Raw genomic sequence first — 12,453 nt, 5'->3', positions numbered from 1 at the left:
TTTTTTTTTCGCAATTACAATTTATCCTAGGCGTCTCGAACGATTGTACACGGTGTTATTAACCGTTATCTGCAACAGGTCCGAGTTATCTCGGGATTTATTGATCCTGGCACGAACGCCTCTCTCTAAATCCTCTTCGTCGCGCATGCTGTTCGACGTTTGTCCAAGGAACGTGTAGAGATAAAGAAACACACGGTTCAGGTTCAGAACGTGTTATAAACCCGATCGATCTACGCTCGAATACTTTCGCAACGAAATTGGGAACGGAATCATTTTGTACATTTCCCTGCTGACGATTTCGTGAAACGTCGGCTACGTCGTTTGCTACATCATCGGCGAAAATCGAGTATGACACGACGAGTCTTGTCACGTGTGAAACGTTTTCTTTGGAAAGTTTGATAATTTTAGAAATTTTGCTTTAAACTTGTGCTTGTATCTTTACTTAAGGATCTTTCGAGTTATTTTTCAAAAGGAGGAAAAGATAAAGCAAAGATCTCGAGTAACTTCTCGAGTTTCGATTAAGTTTTTTTTAATCTTGTATCATTTCTACTTTCATATTTTGCCAATAAGTCTTGACATGAAAGTTACGCTTGAAATTAATCAACCGAGACATTTTGCTCTCCAAAAATTTTTTCAAACCATTCGAGAAAGATTAAATGACACGCATAAAAGAGATCGATCTTGAATTCAAGATCGAATCGTATCAGAAAAATTTCACGAGACATCGATCAACTCTCGTTAAAAAGTTCCGTCCTTCGTTCTGCCCCCCTCCTCCTCCTCCTCCCCTCTTCCCACGAGGATATCCCGAGAGTCCTTCGTTTTTTTAAATCGAACTCGATCGATAATAATCGGCTGCTGTCCTCTGTTCGTAAAAAGTGGAATCAATATGATTACGCGGTATGCAGGTTGCGATGATCTAACGCAATAGCGCATCCCGTTATTGAACGACGTCGATAACCTTTTACCGCGTAAACCGCAAATTTATTAACCACCCGGTACATCTCGGCCTAGCTCACCGGAATATAAACGCGTTGCGTAAAACGGCTGGCGCGCTGACATAGAGGGTCCATGCTGGATGTGGAAGGGGTTGGAGAATGAAAAATGAGAATTATTTGGCGAGCAGCTTTAAAAGCGCGCAAATAATTCACGCGGCATCGAGGTCAGTGGTCACATAAAATGGAAAATAAAGAATTTCTGTGGAAATTTTTGAAACTAGGAGTTTGCGTGCGCGGATGGGATGATGATGCACGATTCCATAGGATTATGTATTTAAAATTTTTGAAGTATTTTTTTTCTCTTCTAATTCTTTCTGGAGTTCTTCAATAAAGAGTTTTTTAATAAAGTGGAAATTCCAATAGTAGTTGGGATGATCCACGATTCCAAAGATTATGTCTTTGAGATTAATTTGGAATTTTTGCGACTTCTTTTTTTCTTTTTCGCTATTAACTTTTTTTCTTGATTTAATTTTTTTTCCTCTTTGAAGAATCGAAAGGAGGATGGATATATTATATTATATATCAATATATTATTAGAGATGTCGAGGCGTGTATTTGTATTTTTAATGAAGTTCTGGGATCGTGATTGACGGAAATTGAACGAAAAATCTCTGATATATAATATAATATACCGAAGAATAGTGGAAAATATTTAAAGGCGTATGGATCGATAATTCGACATATTTGTGACAAGTGTTATCTTAGCAAAACTAAAATTCATAAAGGAAGAGCTGTGACATTTAAGAAGGCAGAAAAGAAAGTAGAAAAAGAAGTCGTTTCGGAGAGCATGTTCAATAAGATTGAAAACGCGAATGCAGAGAAAGTAACTGTTAATTAATCTTTATTCATCTGACTATTAATTGATTTACTTTACGCGCGTATTTCGCATTACTCGTGAAACGAAACGTTAAACGTGATCCTTAGAAATTGAATATCAATAGAATTTATGATTGTACGTTGAATTGAAAGAACAGTCTATATGCTATATAATATTTTAAACATTCGAAAGGTGTGTATAAATAAATTAAAATATTTGAACGAAATTATTCAAAATATTTAAAAAAAAAATATTTAAAGTATTTAAGTACTCGATAAAATTTCCAATAGTATTATTAAAAAAAAATATTGCATTAAAACAAATTCCTCCTTCTATTTTGAAACAGTTATTACCATGAAACAATGGAAAATATAATTGTTTGTAAATACAGAATAATTTCACAACGTTAATCCATAGAATATTATTAATATGCATTATTAATAACAACGATTATAGAAAATACCAAACAGAATAGAATTAACATAAATAATTATTGTTTCGACATCGCTAATTATCGTTTGTTTTCTCAAAATGAAGGGCAAACTCGAAATTCATTGCAAATGGATTTTACATTGAGAGCAAAGAAAAAGGTTCAAGGTTTCAAGCATCTCGTCGACAAAAGCGTGGTGCGGAGCAATTTTCGTGGAAAGTTACTCGAGCACGTCGACGATACTTTCGTCGCGAGTTTTACAACCACGATCCATTTTTCGTACTCCCTTTTAGAACCTCTGCCAACCGTCACTAGACCGTAAAACGATGCACAAAATTCCGTTTTCACTTAGGACCTCGAATAAAGATATCCATTTTCTCTTACAATTAATTCACGATTCGAAGAATTGATTGTTCAATTCTTGTTACCTGCAAGAAGAAAAAATTAACTGTAGATATTTGTACAAATAAATTCTTAATAAGAATATATTTCTGCCAACAAATATTATCAATATCTTCAATTATTCTCTCTACCATACCTCTCTATTACATTACAATTAACCAATCTCTCATCTTCCAATAGAAATTCAACCTGCATTTGTCCAACTTTCTTCTCTCTTCGCTCCCAAAAAAAAATAAAACAAAATCAAAGCAAGAAGGAAGAAAACGAAACAATTGCAGAGAAGAAGCAAGAACCGGAAGAAGAAAGCAGAAGAAGATCGAAACTCCCGTCGAATATTGAGACAAAACCAATCCTCTTCCTCTTTTCGAAAATTTTCAAGAAATGGAGAAGAGGAGGGCTCGAGAGACGAGGGAAGATCGAGAATGGAATTCCACTTCGTTCCCCCCACCCCACGCCTTCGTCTTTCCACGTAGCAGAGAACGGAAGGAACGGACCCCCTTATCGTTCTCCAGCCAGTTTTACGACGTGGAAAAGGTGGCAGCACCATCCGGATGGTGAAAGTCCTTCGACGAAGAGGAAGGAGTGGTGGTGCACATATAGAGGGGCGAGAGGGCGCGGCTTGTCCAGACGCTCTTTGTCCCGACAACGACGATGACGGCGACCACCACGACGGCCACCATGTCGCCGAGGTTCCTGTTCCTTCTTGGATCCCTATTTCTGCTCGCCGGTGAGTACACGCTCTTCCCACACTCTTCCTTCGATATCGATTTTCGATTCCATGGGGATTTAATGGGGCTTCGAGGAAATTAAAATATCTGAAGTTTGGACCTTGTGGAGGGATGGTTTGGATTTGTTGTTAGAGTTAGGAGTTTAGGGGGGGTGTTTGGGGAGGTTGGATCGTTGAAGAATCGTTTGAGAGTATGTGAAAGGGATTTTAGATTTAATTTTTGGGTAATTTGATTATTTTTGGAAGAGTTTTTTTTAAAGTTGAAGGGACAATTTGAGGGTTCTATGTTATTAGATATAATTATTTTGAAATTTCGTGAAACGTTTAGTTTGTGAAAGTTCGAATAGAGAGAATATTTGTGGTAATAAATTTGATTTCTCGTGGAAGAGAAACACTTGGAAATCTACGTTCCGATTCTGTAAACGCAGGTGAAAGTTGTTTTCGACGTTAACAAAGTTTCCTTCGTATCGAACGAGTTTTCGCACGAGAAACTTTCGGAACCTAGGATTGTTTCGCGATTCTTCGTTTCCTCAGATCTCTATTGCGATTACAACACCCTCAGATTCAATGGCTCCGTTAAAAATATGTCTCGACAATATTCAAATAGTTGGAAAAATTAAACGAAGTAAACTTTACAATGGCCATAAATGTCTCGAGAATCGAGAAACCTGGCTCGACGCAATGAGTGTTCTGGTGACTTCAACGATTGATGCCGCGACAAGACACGGTCTCGCCAATCCAATGACGTCTACTTTCATTCGAAATCTGCTTGAAATTTACTTTTCAAATTTGTCCAAGAAGAAGCTTGACAACGATCATTGGAACATCCTTTTGATTCGATCAAAAAGTTAATATTTATAAATACTCAACAGTTAGACGATACACGTTCGAAGAAAAGAAAATTGTCTTCCATTGTCTCTGGACAAATATAAAATAAAATTCACGAGACACGGTCTCGTGGAACGTGAAAGTTTTGCCGAAGACGAGTCGGCCGGAAGCGGCGTCGATCACGATCGCGGATCACGATTCACGTATCGTAAATGAACAACAAGAAGGCACGAGAAGGGACGTTTGCTCGTGAACGAGGATGCAGGAGAGGAACGTGAGAGAACCTACTTTGGAGAACCACTGTCGCTTCCCTTTCCTCCTCCTCCTCCTCTACTACTTCGTTGCCCTGACATTTCCAAGACTTTCTACTTCTATGAGGGTTCACCGACCCCGTCGTGTTCGGTTTACGATCTCGAGAGATCGTGGCTTCCAACCGTCGCGACATTTTCCATGGACAATCTTAGCAATGCCAATCTGCCCTTTTTATTCAAATGTCACGTTCGATGTCAATTCGTTCTCCTCCTCTTCTTCTTTTTCTTCGATTGCCAATTCAATCGTGAAAGATGATAGGGGAAAATCGATGGGGAAGGAGTTGATGCGTCCATTTTTCTTGATTTTCTGCTCTTCCACTTTGATCTGAGAAATTAGAAAAATTATCAAGCTTTTTCTCTTACTCCTCGAGGAATGATATTTTTTTTAGATATGTATGATTGAAAATTTGATTATGAAGATTAAAAAGAAAAGAAGAAGATGGAAAAAGAAGAGATAGATTATTTTGTTTGGTAATATTTTTATGGAAAGGAAAAAATTGCAAAATTACTGTTTAGTAATGTATCATGAATCTGAAGTCGTTAGATTATTTTATGGAACGAAAGCATGGAAGGGAAGGATGTTGAAAAGTTGCGTTAGAGATTGTGCTGATGGATCGAGAGTCGTTTATGTAATCGATGATAGAAAGTAGTACGTAATTGTCAGTAATGTCTTTTTTACTTTCCAAGATTTTGTTCCATTATTTCTTTTATTTTTTTTTTTCTTCTTGCATTATTCTTCGACTTGGAATAGTAAAAACGAATTACTTTTCTCAAATTTATTAATATTATTAATTGATTATCCTTTGTCTAATTGTCGTATTCAAATTTTCAGGAACACAAGTCAGAGCACAGGACGAGGAGGGTGCCGATGGGATTGACGCGAATGCCGAAGAGTTGTGTCAAGATAGGCCGGGGGACGAGTATTTCCGGTTGAACGTCGAAGGGGACTGTCGCGATGTCGTAAGGTAATTTAATTCGCTGAATTACCAATAAAACTCAACGTGTTGACCATTCCAAGTCGCCATCTGTCGTCATTCCATCGAACTGACGTTGAAAAACACGACTTTTAAAAAATTCAATATGAACAATTCTTTAAAATAAAATTAAAAAATCATCGGCCAAAAATATCAAAGTTTTTCACAAAAAACGAGAATTTCTGATTGAAGACGTAATGATCGACTTTAATCCTTCCCTAATATCTCGTAGTCGATCTTTCAACGAGTAGAAATCGCATCATCGTCCAAAAATATCAAAATTTTTTACAAAAAATTTTTCTGATCTAATCAAATCGTAATCGATTCTGCAACGAGTAGAAATCTCGAAGGTCGATCAAGTTAACGGTAAAAACGGCGATTTATGCGAAGGATCAAACGTTGACTTCCTTCGATTCCTTCGCGATCGAACTCCGCGTTGGGAGGTTCAAGGTGAGCTTGATATTAGATACAGGACTCGCCTTCTACACGATGACGACAGACGGTGTATCCTGACTCACACGAATGGCAAAGTATTCCACCGTCAAGGACATACAAAAATATCTCGGGAGCAGGAATCCTGCAGATCCTGTTGCAGAATGTCACGCGTTTTGGAAGAAGTCGACGAGTTTTCTCAACTATGATTATAATAATTTTATCCCAGCTTCTTAATTTTTAACAAAAATTTGCTTATTACTAGTTTAAAATTTCTCAGGATTCAACAATTGGAAAAGATTGGATATTAATGGATGATAATTTGATTTGACAATTTTATTGAATAATACCTGCAATTAAAATAATAAATAATGTATAATATCGAAATTTGAAAGATTAAGAATTGATAGAATTGCAAATTAAATTAATATTGAAATCATACAATATAAAAATATATAATGAAGAAATCTATTCTTTCCTTAAATATTAATTTATTCTCAAAATAATTTCCATGTAACTTATGATTCTCAACCTCCTTTAATTAGAATGTGTCTTGAGATGATGTGTCATGATGGCGAGCAGAAATTACCAACTATCCAAAATCTGGAAGAAGAATAATAATTTGAAAATATCAAACGTATAAAAAAAATATATATATGTATATATATATGTATATAAAATTGAATCACAGATGCGACAAAGCAAGCGAGATTGGCGTGACCAGGTTGGCAACAGTCCGATGTCCGACAGGTCTGGCGTTCGACATTGAGAGGCAAACGTGCGACTGGAAGACGAACGTGAAGAATTGCGACCAACTCGAGAGTAAGCGATACATACAGATTTCTATTTGATTAAACGGCGTCCCCTTTGTTTTCTGTCCGACACGCACAGGTGCACGAAATCCGGCCTGAAGCAAATCACGTGCCCCAGCGGGTTGGCCTTTGACTTGGACAAACAGACCTGCGACTGGAAGGGCAAAGTCACCAACTGTGACAAGCTCGAGAGTAAGTCGATGTATCGACCAGGGTGAGCCGGTGTACTCTGTCTCCATTTCCGTTGTGCTCTTTCCAAGGAATGCGTTCCATGCATTCTTTCGTTCCTTTTGTGAAAAGAATATCTCTGAAAAGAAAAAGAGATATAAGAAACAAATATCGGATTCTTTTTGAAATTGCTTTAAACTGTTTTCGATGTCGATGTTATATGAGAAGCGACGAGAAAAAACTTCTCGTCTCTTTTCCATTGACAAAGAAATTTGAATTTTTTTTTTTAAAGATTTTTTATATAACGCACGTTCATGGAAAGAACATCTTATTGAGAAGATTGTTTTCATTCGTTCTCCTGTTGAGAATGATGAAAAATTCTTTAAAAAAATGTACGGAGAAGCCCGGCTCTTTCGTAGACTCGCAACGTAGCACGCACCATTCGTAAGGTAGTAGTAGTACTAACGCACGATTATCCTTACGCACTTTTAAGATTCATCCACGATACTTCTCGTCTCCAAAAATTAATCAGAAATCACGTATTTCTCTTAAATTTTATTTTTAGGTTAGGTTCATTATCTTCATACTGTTGCATTTAATTATCAAACAATTCTCTTGTATTTATTTAAATTAAAATAAGAAATTCACCAGACAAACGAAATTCCAATTATTATTATAGTTATCTCGAAATATGTTGAATGGAATCTAATTTCCTGTACTTTCTAAAGTCATGCAAAAGCGATCGGTTTTATGATTTTAATTCGATATTTTTCCACTCGTGCATATCTTTGAGTTACGTGAGTTTAAATAACGTTCTACGTATATACATTCGCCGAGTGAAAACGCATGATCATTACAAACACGAGACCACTTTCGAGACGTAATCTCCAGTTCAGCCACTTTCGATTCGTTGCCGAGAGACTGGTTTCGATTTTGAGCGAAAGTGGAGACGAGAAGTTCGTGCCTCGAGCGTTCTAACCTAGTTTTTCGAGACTATCGATGTTCTCTTCCTGCCAGATTCACGCAATTCTCTCGATCCATGTTGCACGACTAACACCCGTGAAAACTTCGTTTCGCTTTTTTTCCCCATCTCGTCAATTCGATTCGCTTCCTAAGCGATTTTTAATTAACATTCCGCGTCCCTGTCGTTTCGAGAGATTGAATTCCTGATACAGGTTATAAAAAGCCAGTGAAAAACTTGAGTTTCCTAGTTATTCGAATATTAAAAATGAAGAATTTGAAAAGAAAATTGAAGAATTATCTATAATAATTATGAAATATCAACATCAATTAAAATCTATGCAACTAAATACGTAATCGCGAATAAAGTTATTCTACGCTTCGATACATCTCTCGAAATCGATTCTCACCACGCAATGCAATTTTTCAGCTTTGTTGTGTAGAATTCACTCTAATACACTCTTGTTCACCTGTACATATCAACACTTCACATATTTATTCACATATTCGCATAAATATATACAACAAACACAATTCTTTCTCCTCGAAATCGCTCCAGGTACGAGGTAGCACGTTCTCAATTGCTGATCTCTTTTTCTTCTACCTCTCTCTGTCTCGCAATATAACGTATATACGCACACATTCTACCTTTCTCTTTCTTTATCTTTTCTCTATCTGTCTCTGCCTCTCTGTTTGTCCATATCCAGATCGGTTTCGCTTCGACGATCTGGCCTTCTTATAACGGCTCCTTCGTTATTTTAGTCAACTCGTTCGCTTTTATCGAACTCGAAACTCGCGCGAGTAATCGCCACGAATCGATCTCATTAATTTCTCTTTCCCTCCTTTTTTTTCTACCTCACAGAATAATTAATATCATCTCATTCTCGTTTAAGATGACATTTTAGCTGCATTTTAGCTGTTCTATCTTCTTTTTTTCTTCTTTTTCTTTTTTTTCTCCTTCTTGCGCTGACCGCCATTATTTCACTGTCACTTCAGTTGTGTGCTTGTCACAATCGAGTTGTATTCCTTCGTTTTCGTTTCGAACGAAGGACTCGCGTGTTTCCAGTGCCTCTCGTGAGACCTTCTGATTTAATCTCGCGGAAAAGGAATACAATTGGCCGAAAAAGAGAATTTCAACGATTCGATGCAGTTTGGATATAATCGATCGATGTTGATGGCATTGGTCAAAAGAGAATTTTATAGGTTAGCTTTTGTTCTTTTTTAATTTTTTCGTTCTTGAATTGTTTAATATACGCAATGCTATACTCAGAAAAGACAAATTCGTTGTTTATTAATTATTTCGTAAAGATAAATTTACTTATTTTCTCTTTTTTATAATTTGGCCCTGACAGGATTAATTGCGTAGTGCACAAAGAAATATATTGAAATTTTCTATTTACGATACACTGAATTATCGATCTACTTATTTTACAGTCAATTGATTTTTGCATATAGCCTTATTCGAGTTTTTGAGCGTCAATGATCGTAACAATAAATCATTGCGTCATAAATGATTAAAAATGACTAATTTTTAAAGCCATAATTTCGAGAAAAATGAAATAAGCTTTTAAATGTAAAAGGTGCACGAGAAAAGGAAGAAAATGGCGAAGTTTGCTTTCATTTTTCTTTTTCTATGATATTTCGAAGATATATCCACGAAGATATTCCTTTTACGTATCGAGTAAACTGCATTGCTTGAAAACGTAACGCCGCAAATGAAATTAAATCGGAGCAGCTCGTGTATTCATGTTTTTTTTTTCTTTTTGTCTCTCTTTCTCTTTTTCTCCTTTGCTCACTGTATGTATGCTTGTATATGTGTGCACGCGTGTGTACGTGTTGAATCACTTGCAATTCTCTTTTCTCGCGTCGTATTCCCTCGACGAGTGGTACGTCGAGACACCGCCTCAACTTTTTTATTTCTCCGCTGCCTGTTTTCGCCTTTCGCAACAGCTCATCTTTTCATCACTGTATTTTCTATTTTCTCTATTTCATTATTATCTCAACAATGCCTACGTGTATGTGTGTATATATGTGTGTGTGTGTGTGCAGCGTGCGTACGTGTATATGGCATATGTGCATATATATGTATATGTCTATGTGTCTATGTATGTGTCTATTTTTTTCTTTTTATCATATTATTATATTTATCACGGAATTATCTGCGTGCAAATCGCTGCGAGCCAACGAAACAAACGATACTCTCGACACTTGGGTATATTTCTCGCGATAGGCCGTGATTCGTTCCTTTTTCATTCCGTTTTTATATTCTTTTTGCCATTTTGTTTCTCTTTGTTAAGATCCTTCTGCAAACGATCTCGAAATGATTTCTCGAATAAATAATTCAGTGGAAAAATCTATGATTGCTCCAGGGAAGAGAATCTTCAACGCAAAGATTCTTTTTCTTTTTTTTTTTTTTTTCAATTTTTCTATTTCCCAGCGAAATGGAAAATCAAAAGTTCTCTTTGTTACGCCCATCACGTTCTATTACGCTTTTCCAGTTGGCTAAGTCAGAAATTCCTCGAAGGAATTGAAGAGAGGCGAATAAAAAGACCGGTTGATACGCAGTGGCGTAGGAACTATTGACGCAAGCATAATTCGAATCCTCTTAGCTCGATACCTTTGACGATTTGTCGACGCTTTATCGTATAAAAGATGTATCGATTTCAATATGCTCGATATTGAAAGCTACGATGGAGAGAAGTCAAAGGTGTTCAGAGAACTTCCCACACCTGTACATAAAGTCCACGTGTATATAAATACCAGATTACACGGGGGCTCGAGGAAACTGTAACTGGTCTTACAAGATGTAATTAGATTATTATAGTTAATCCTTTGCCTTATAATATCACGTAAGAAAGTTTATTTTTAATTCTGACTTTAACTTCGATTCTTTATTATTAGTTGTAAAAGGCTAATATTATTTTGAGTAATTGTTGAAAATAAAAAAAGATTATAAGACAAGGGATTAGTATCGAGTTGGCAATGTACTACGTAGCTTTGGGTCACATTAATCCCGCACAGTAACAACCTTTAATCCTTTCGAATATTATTCATGAAGAATATAAATTTATTATTGTAATATATAGTCCCTGTAAAATTATATTGCGTATTAATATATTTGTGAGACATGTTTGGATATCGATACAAAAATTATATACATTATAAAAATATCTTAACTTATAAAAATCAAATTTTTATAAACATAATTAAAGAAATTTAGCTCAAATAAAAATTCGTACTCTTTTATCACGTGTCTTTTGCATAAATGCGTAAACATTCGCAGTTACAAACAATTGATGTCTGTATTAAACCACACGCGTCAATTGTTTATAAATTAATAAAACTTTAATCATGATATCTTGCTTTACCAATTTAATCGATTTATAGCCGACATTTTAAAGTCGATTCTCCAAAAATATTTCACAAATATATTTAATGCGTATCCAGCCATAGATGGTCGATCGATTTCCTTCGTAATACAATTCCTCCTCAAGTAGAATGACACCGGTTCCTGCGCCACTGGTGAGCGCGCCACGATATCTGTACATATAAATTGGGCGAAGTAAAAGTAGAATTTGCAGCTGTGGTGAAAACACCAATGGTCAATCCAAAGTAGTATTGGTTATCGTCCAGGCGACGAAATCGGCCTGTTAACGAGGATTACAATTTGCAGAACCGCGTAAGGTGTTGCCCATCCTGAGGACCGACGAACCAGTCTGCCCAGAGGGCAAATTATCGTGTGGTAACGGCGAGTGCGTCGACAAGGAGCTCTTCTGCAACGGTAAACCGGATTGCAAGGACGAATCCGACGAGAATGCGTGCAGTAAGTGTCGATTTAATAGCGCTCCTTTTGGTAATCGAGTTGGGACAGCGATACGATGCCGGTTTCCTAACCTTTCTCGAATCGCGATTTTCGTAACTATTATCTCTTTTTGCGAAGAAAAATATTTTTTGACTTTTAATTTTCGCGTTGATTGAGAACCACTGATAGAGGAGACACGTGCCGGACACGTTCGAATAAAAATTATTAATTTCTTTCCTTTAATATTTCGCGATGCGAATAGACGAAAAGATTAAAAGGTTAACTTTGTGATTAATATTATATTTTCTTTTTTGTCTTTCTCTTTGAATATAAATCGATATTCTTCTTCTTATGATATCATTTTCTGAAACAACTAAAATTCTCTTGTAAAATTGTATAAAATTTATATATATATAAATTTAAAATATAAAATATAAAATATAAAATATAAAATATAAAAAATATAAAATATAAAATATAAAATATAAAATATAAAAATTTATATATATTATAAACAAAACGACTATTTCCAATTATGTACACATATATATATATATATTTTTTTTTCTATCTTTCCAAAAACTTATCTTATCTTCGTTAAATTTCTCAAAATATAAAATATAAAATATAAAATATAAAAATTTATATATATTATAAACAAAACGACTATTCCCAATTATGTACATATATATATATATTTTTTTTTCTATCTTTCCAAAAACTTTTTTTATCTTCGTTAAACTTCTCAAACTTCCTGCCAACGATTTCGTCCAAGTTAATTCGTCCTCCTTTTCA

The 12,453-nt window shown here is 35.7% G+C and overlaps 2 protein-coding genes and 1 long non-coding RNA gene across 3 annotated transcripts in view; all 3 read left to right on the top strand.

Moving 5' to 3' along the window:
- LOC102677478 overlaps window positions 1-2,564 on the top strand; it is a 29,726-nt gene extending 27,162 nt beyond the window's left edge. Inside the window, exons 7-8 of the mRNA XM_031509669.1 lie at window positions 1,633-1,818; window positions 2,283-2,564. Coding sequence (XP_031365529.1) covers window positions 1,633-1,818; window positions 2,283-2,564 — 468 coding nt within the window. The remainder of the gene's footprint in view (window positions 1-1,632; window positions 1,819-2,282) is intronic.
- Window positions 2,565-3,042: 478 nt separating this feature from the next.
- Window positions 3,043-12,453, top strand: part of LOC102677335 — a 12,617-nt gene continuing 3,206 nt past the window's right edge. The window contains exons 1-4 of the mRNA XM_031509668.1: window positions 3,043-3,371; window positions 5,343-5,475; window positions 6,608-6,738; window positions 11,530-11,679. Of these exons, the coding sequence (XP_031365528.1) occupies window positions 3,296-3,371; window positions 5,343-5,475; window positions 6,608-6,738; window positions 11,530-11,679 (490 nt within the window). The 5' untranslated portion in view covers window positions 3,043-3,295. The remainder of the gene's footprint in view (window positions 3,372-5,342; window positions 5,476-6,607; window positions 6,739-11,529; window positions 11,680-12,453) is intronic.
- On the top strand, window positions 4,275-4,703 carry LOC116185393. The gene is made up of 2 exons (XR_004150233.1): window positions 4,275-4,402; window positions 4,437-4,703. It is a non-coding gene; the product is annotated as an uncharacterized LOC116185393 (long non-coding RNA).

Source organism: Apis dorsata, unplaced genomic scaffold, assembly GCF_000469605.1.
Source record: "Apis dorsata unplaced genomic scaffold, Apis dorsata 1.3 scaffold_169, whole genome shotgun sequence".
In the NCBI taxonomy this organism is placed as follows: Eukaryota; Metazoa; Arthropoda; class Insecta; order Hymenoptera; family Apidae; genus Apis; species Apis dorsata.
The sequence above is the reverse complement of the archived record's forward strand: the minus strand, read 5'-3'. Positions and strand labels throughout refer to the sequence as shown.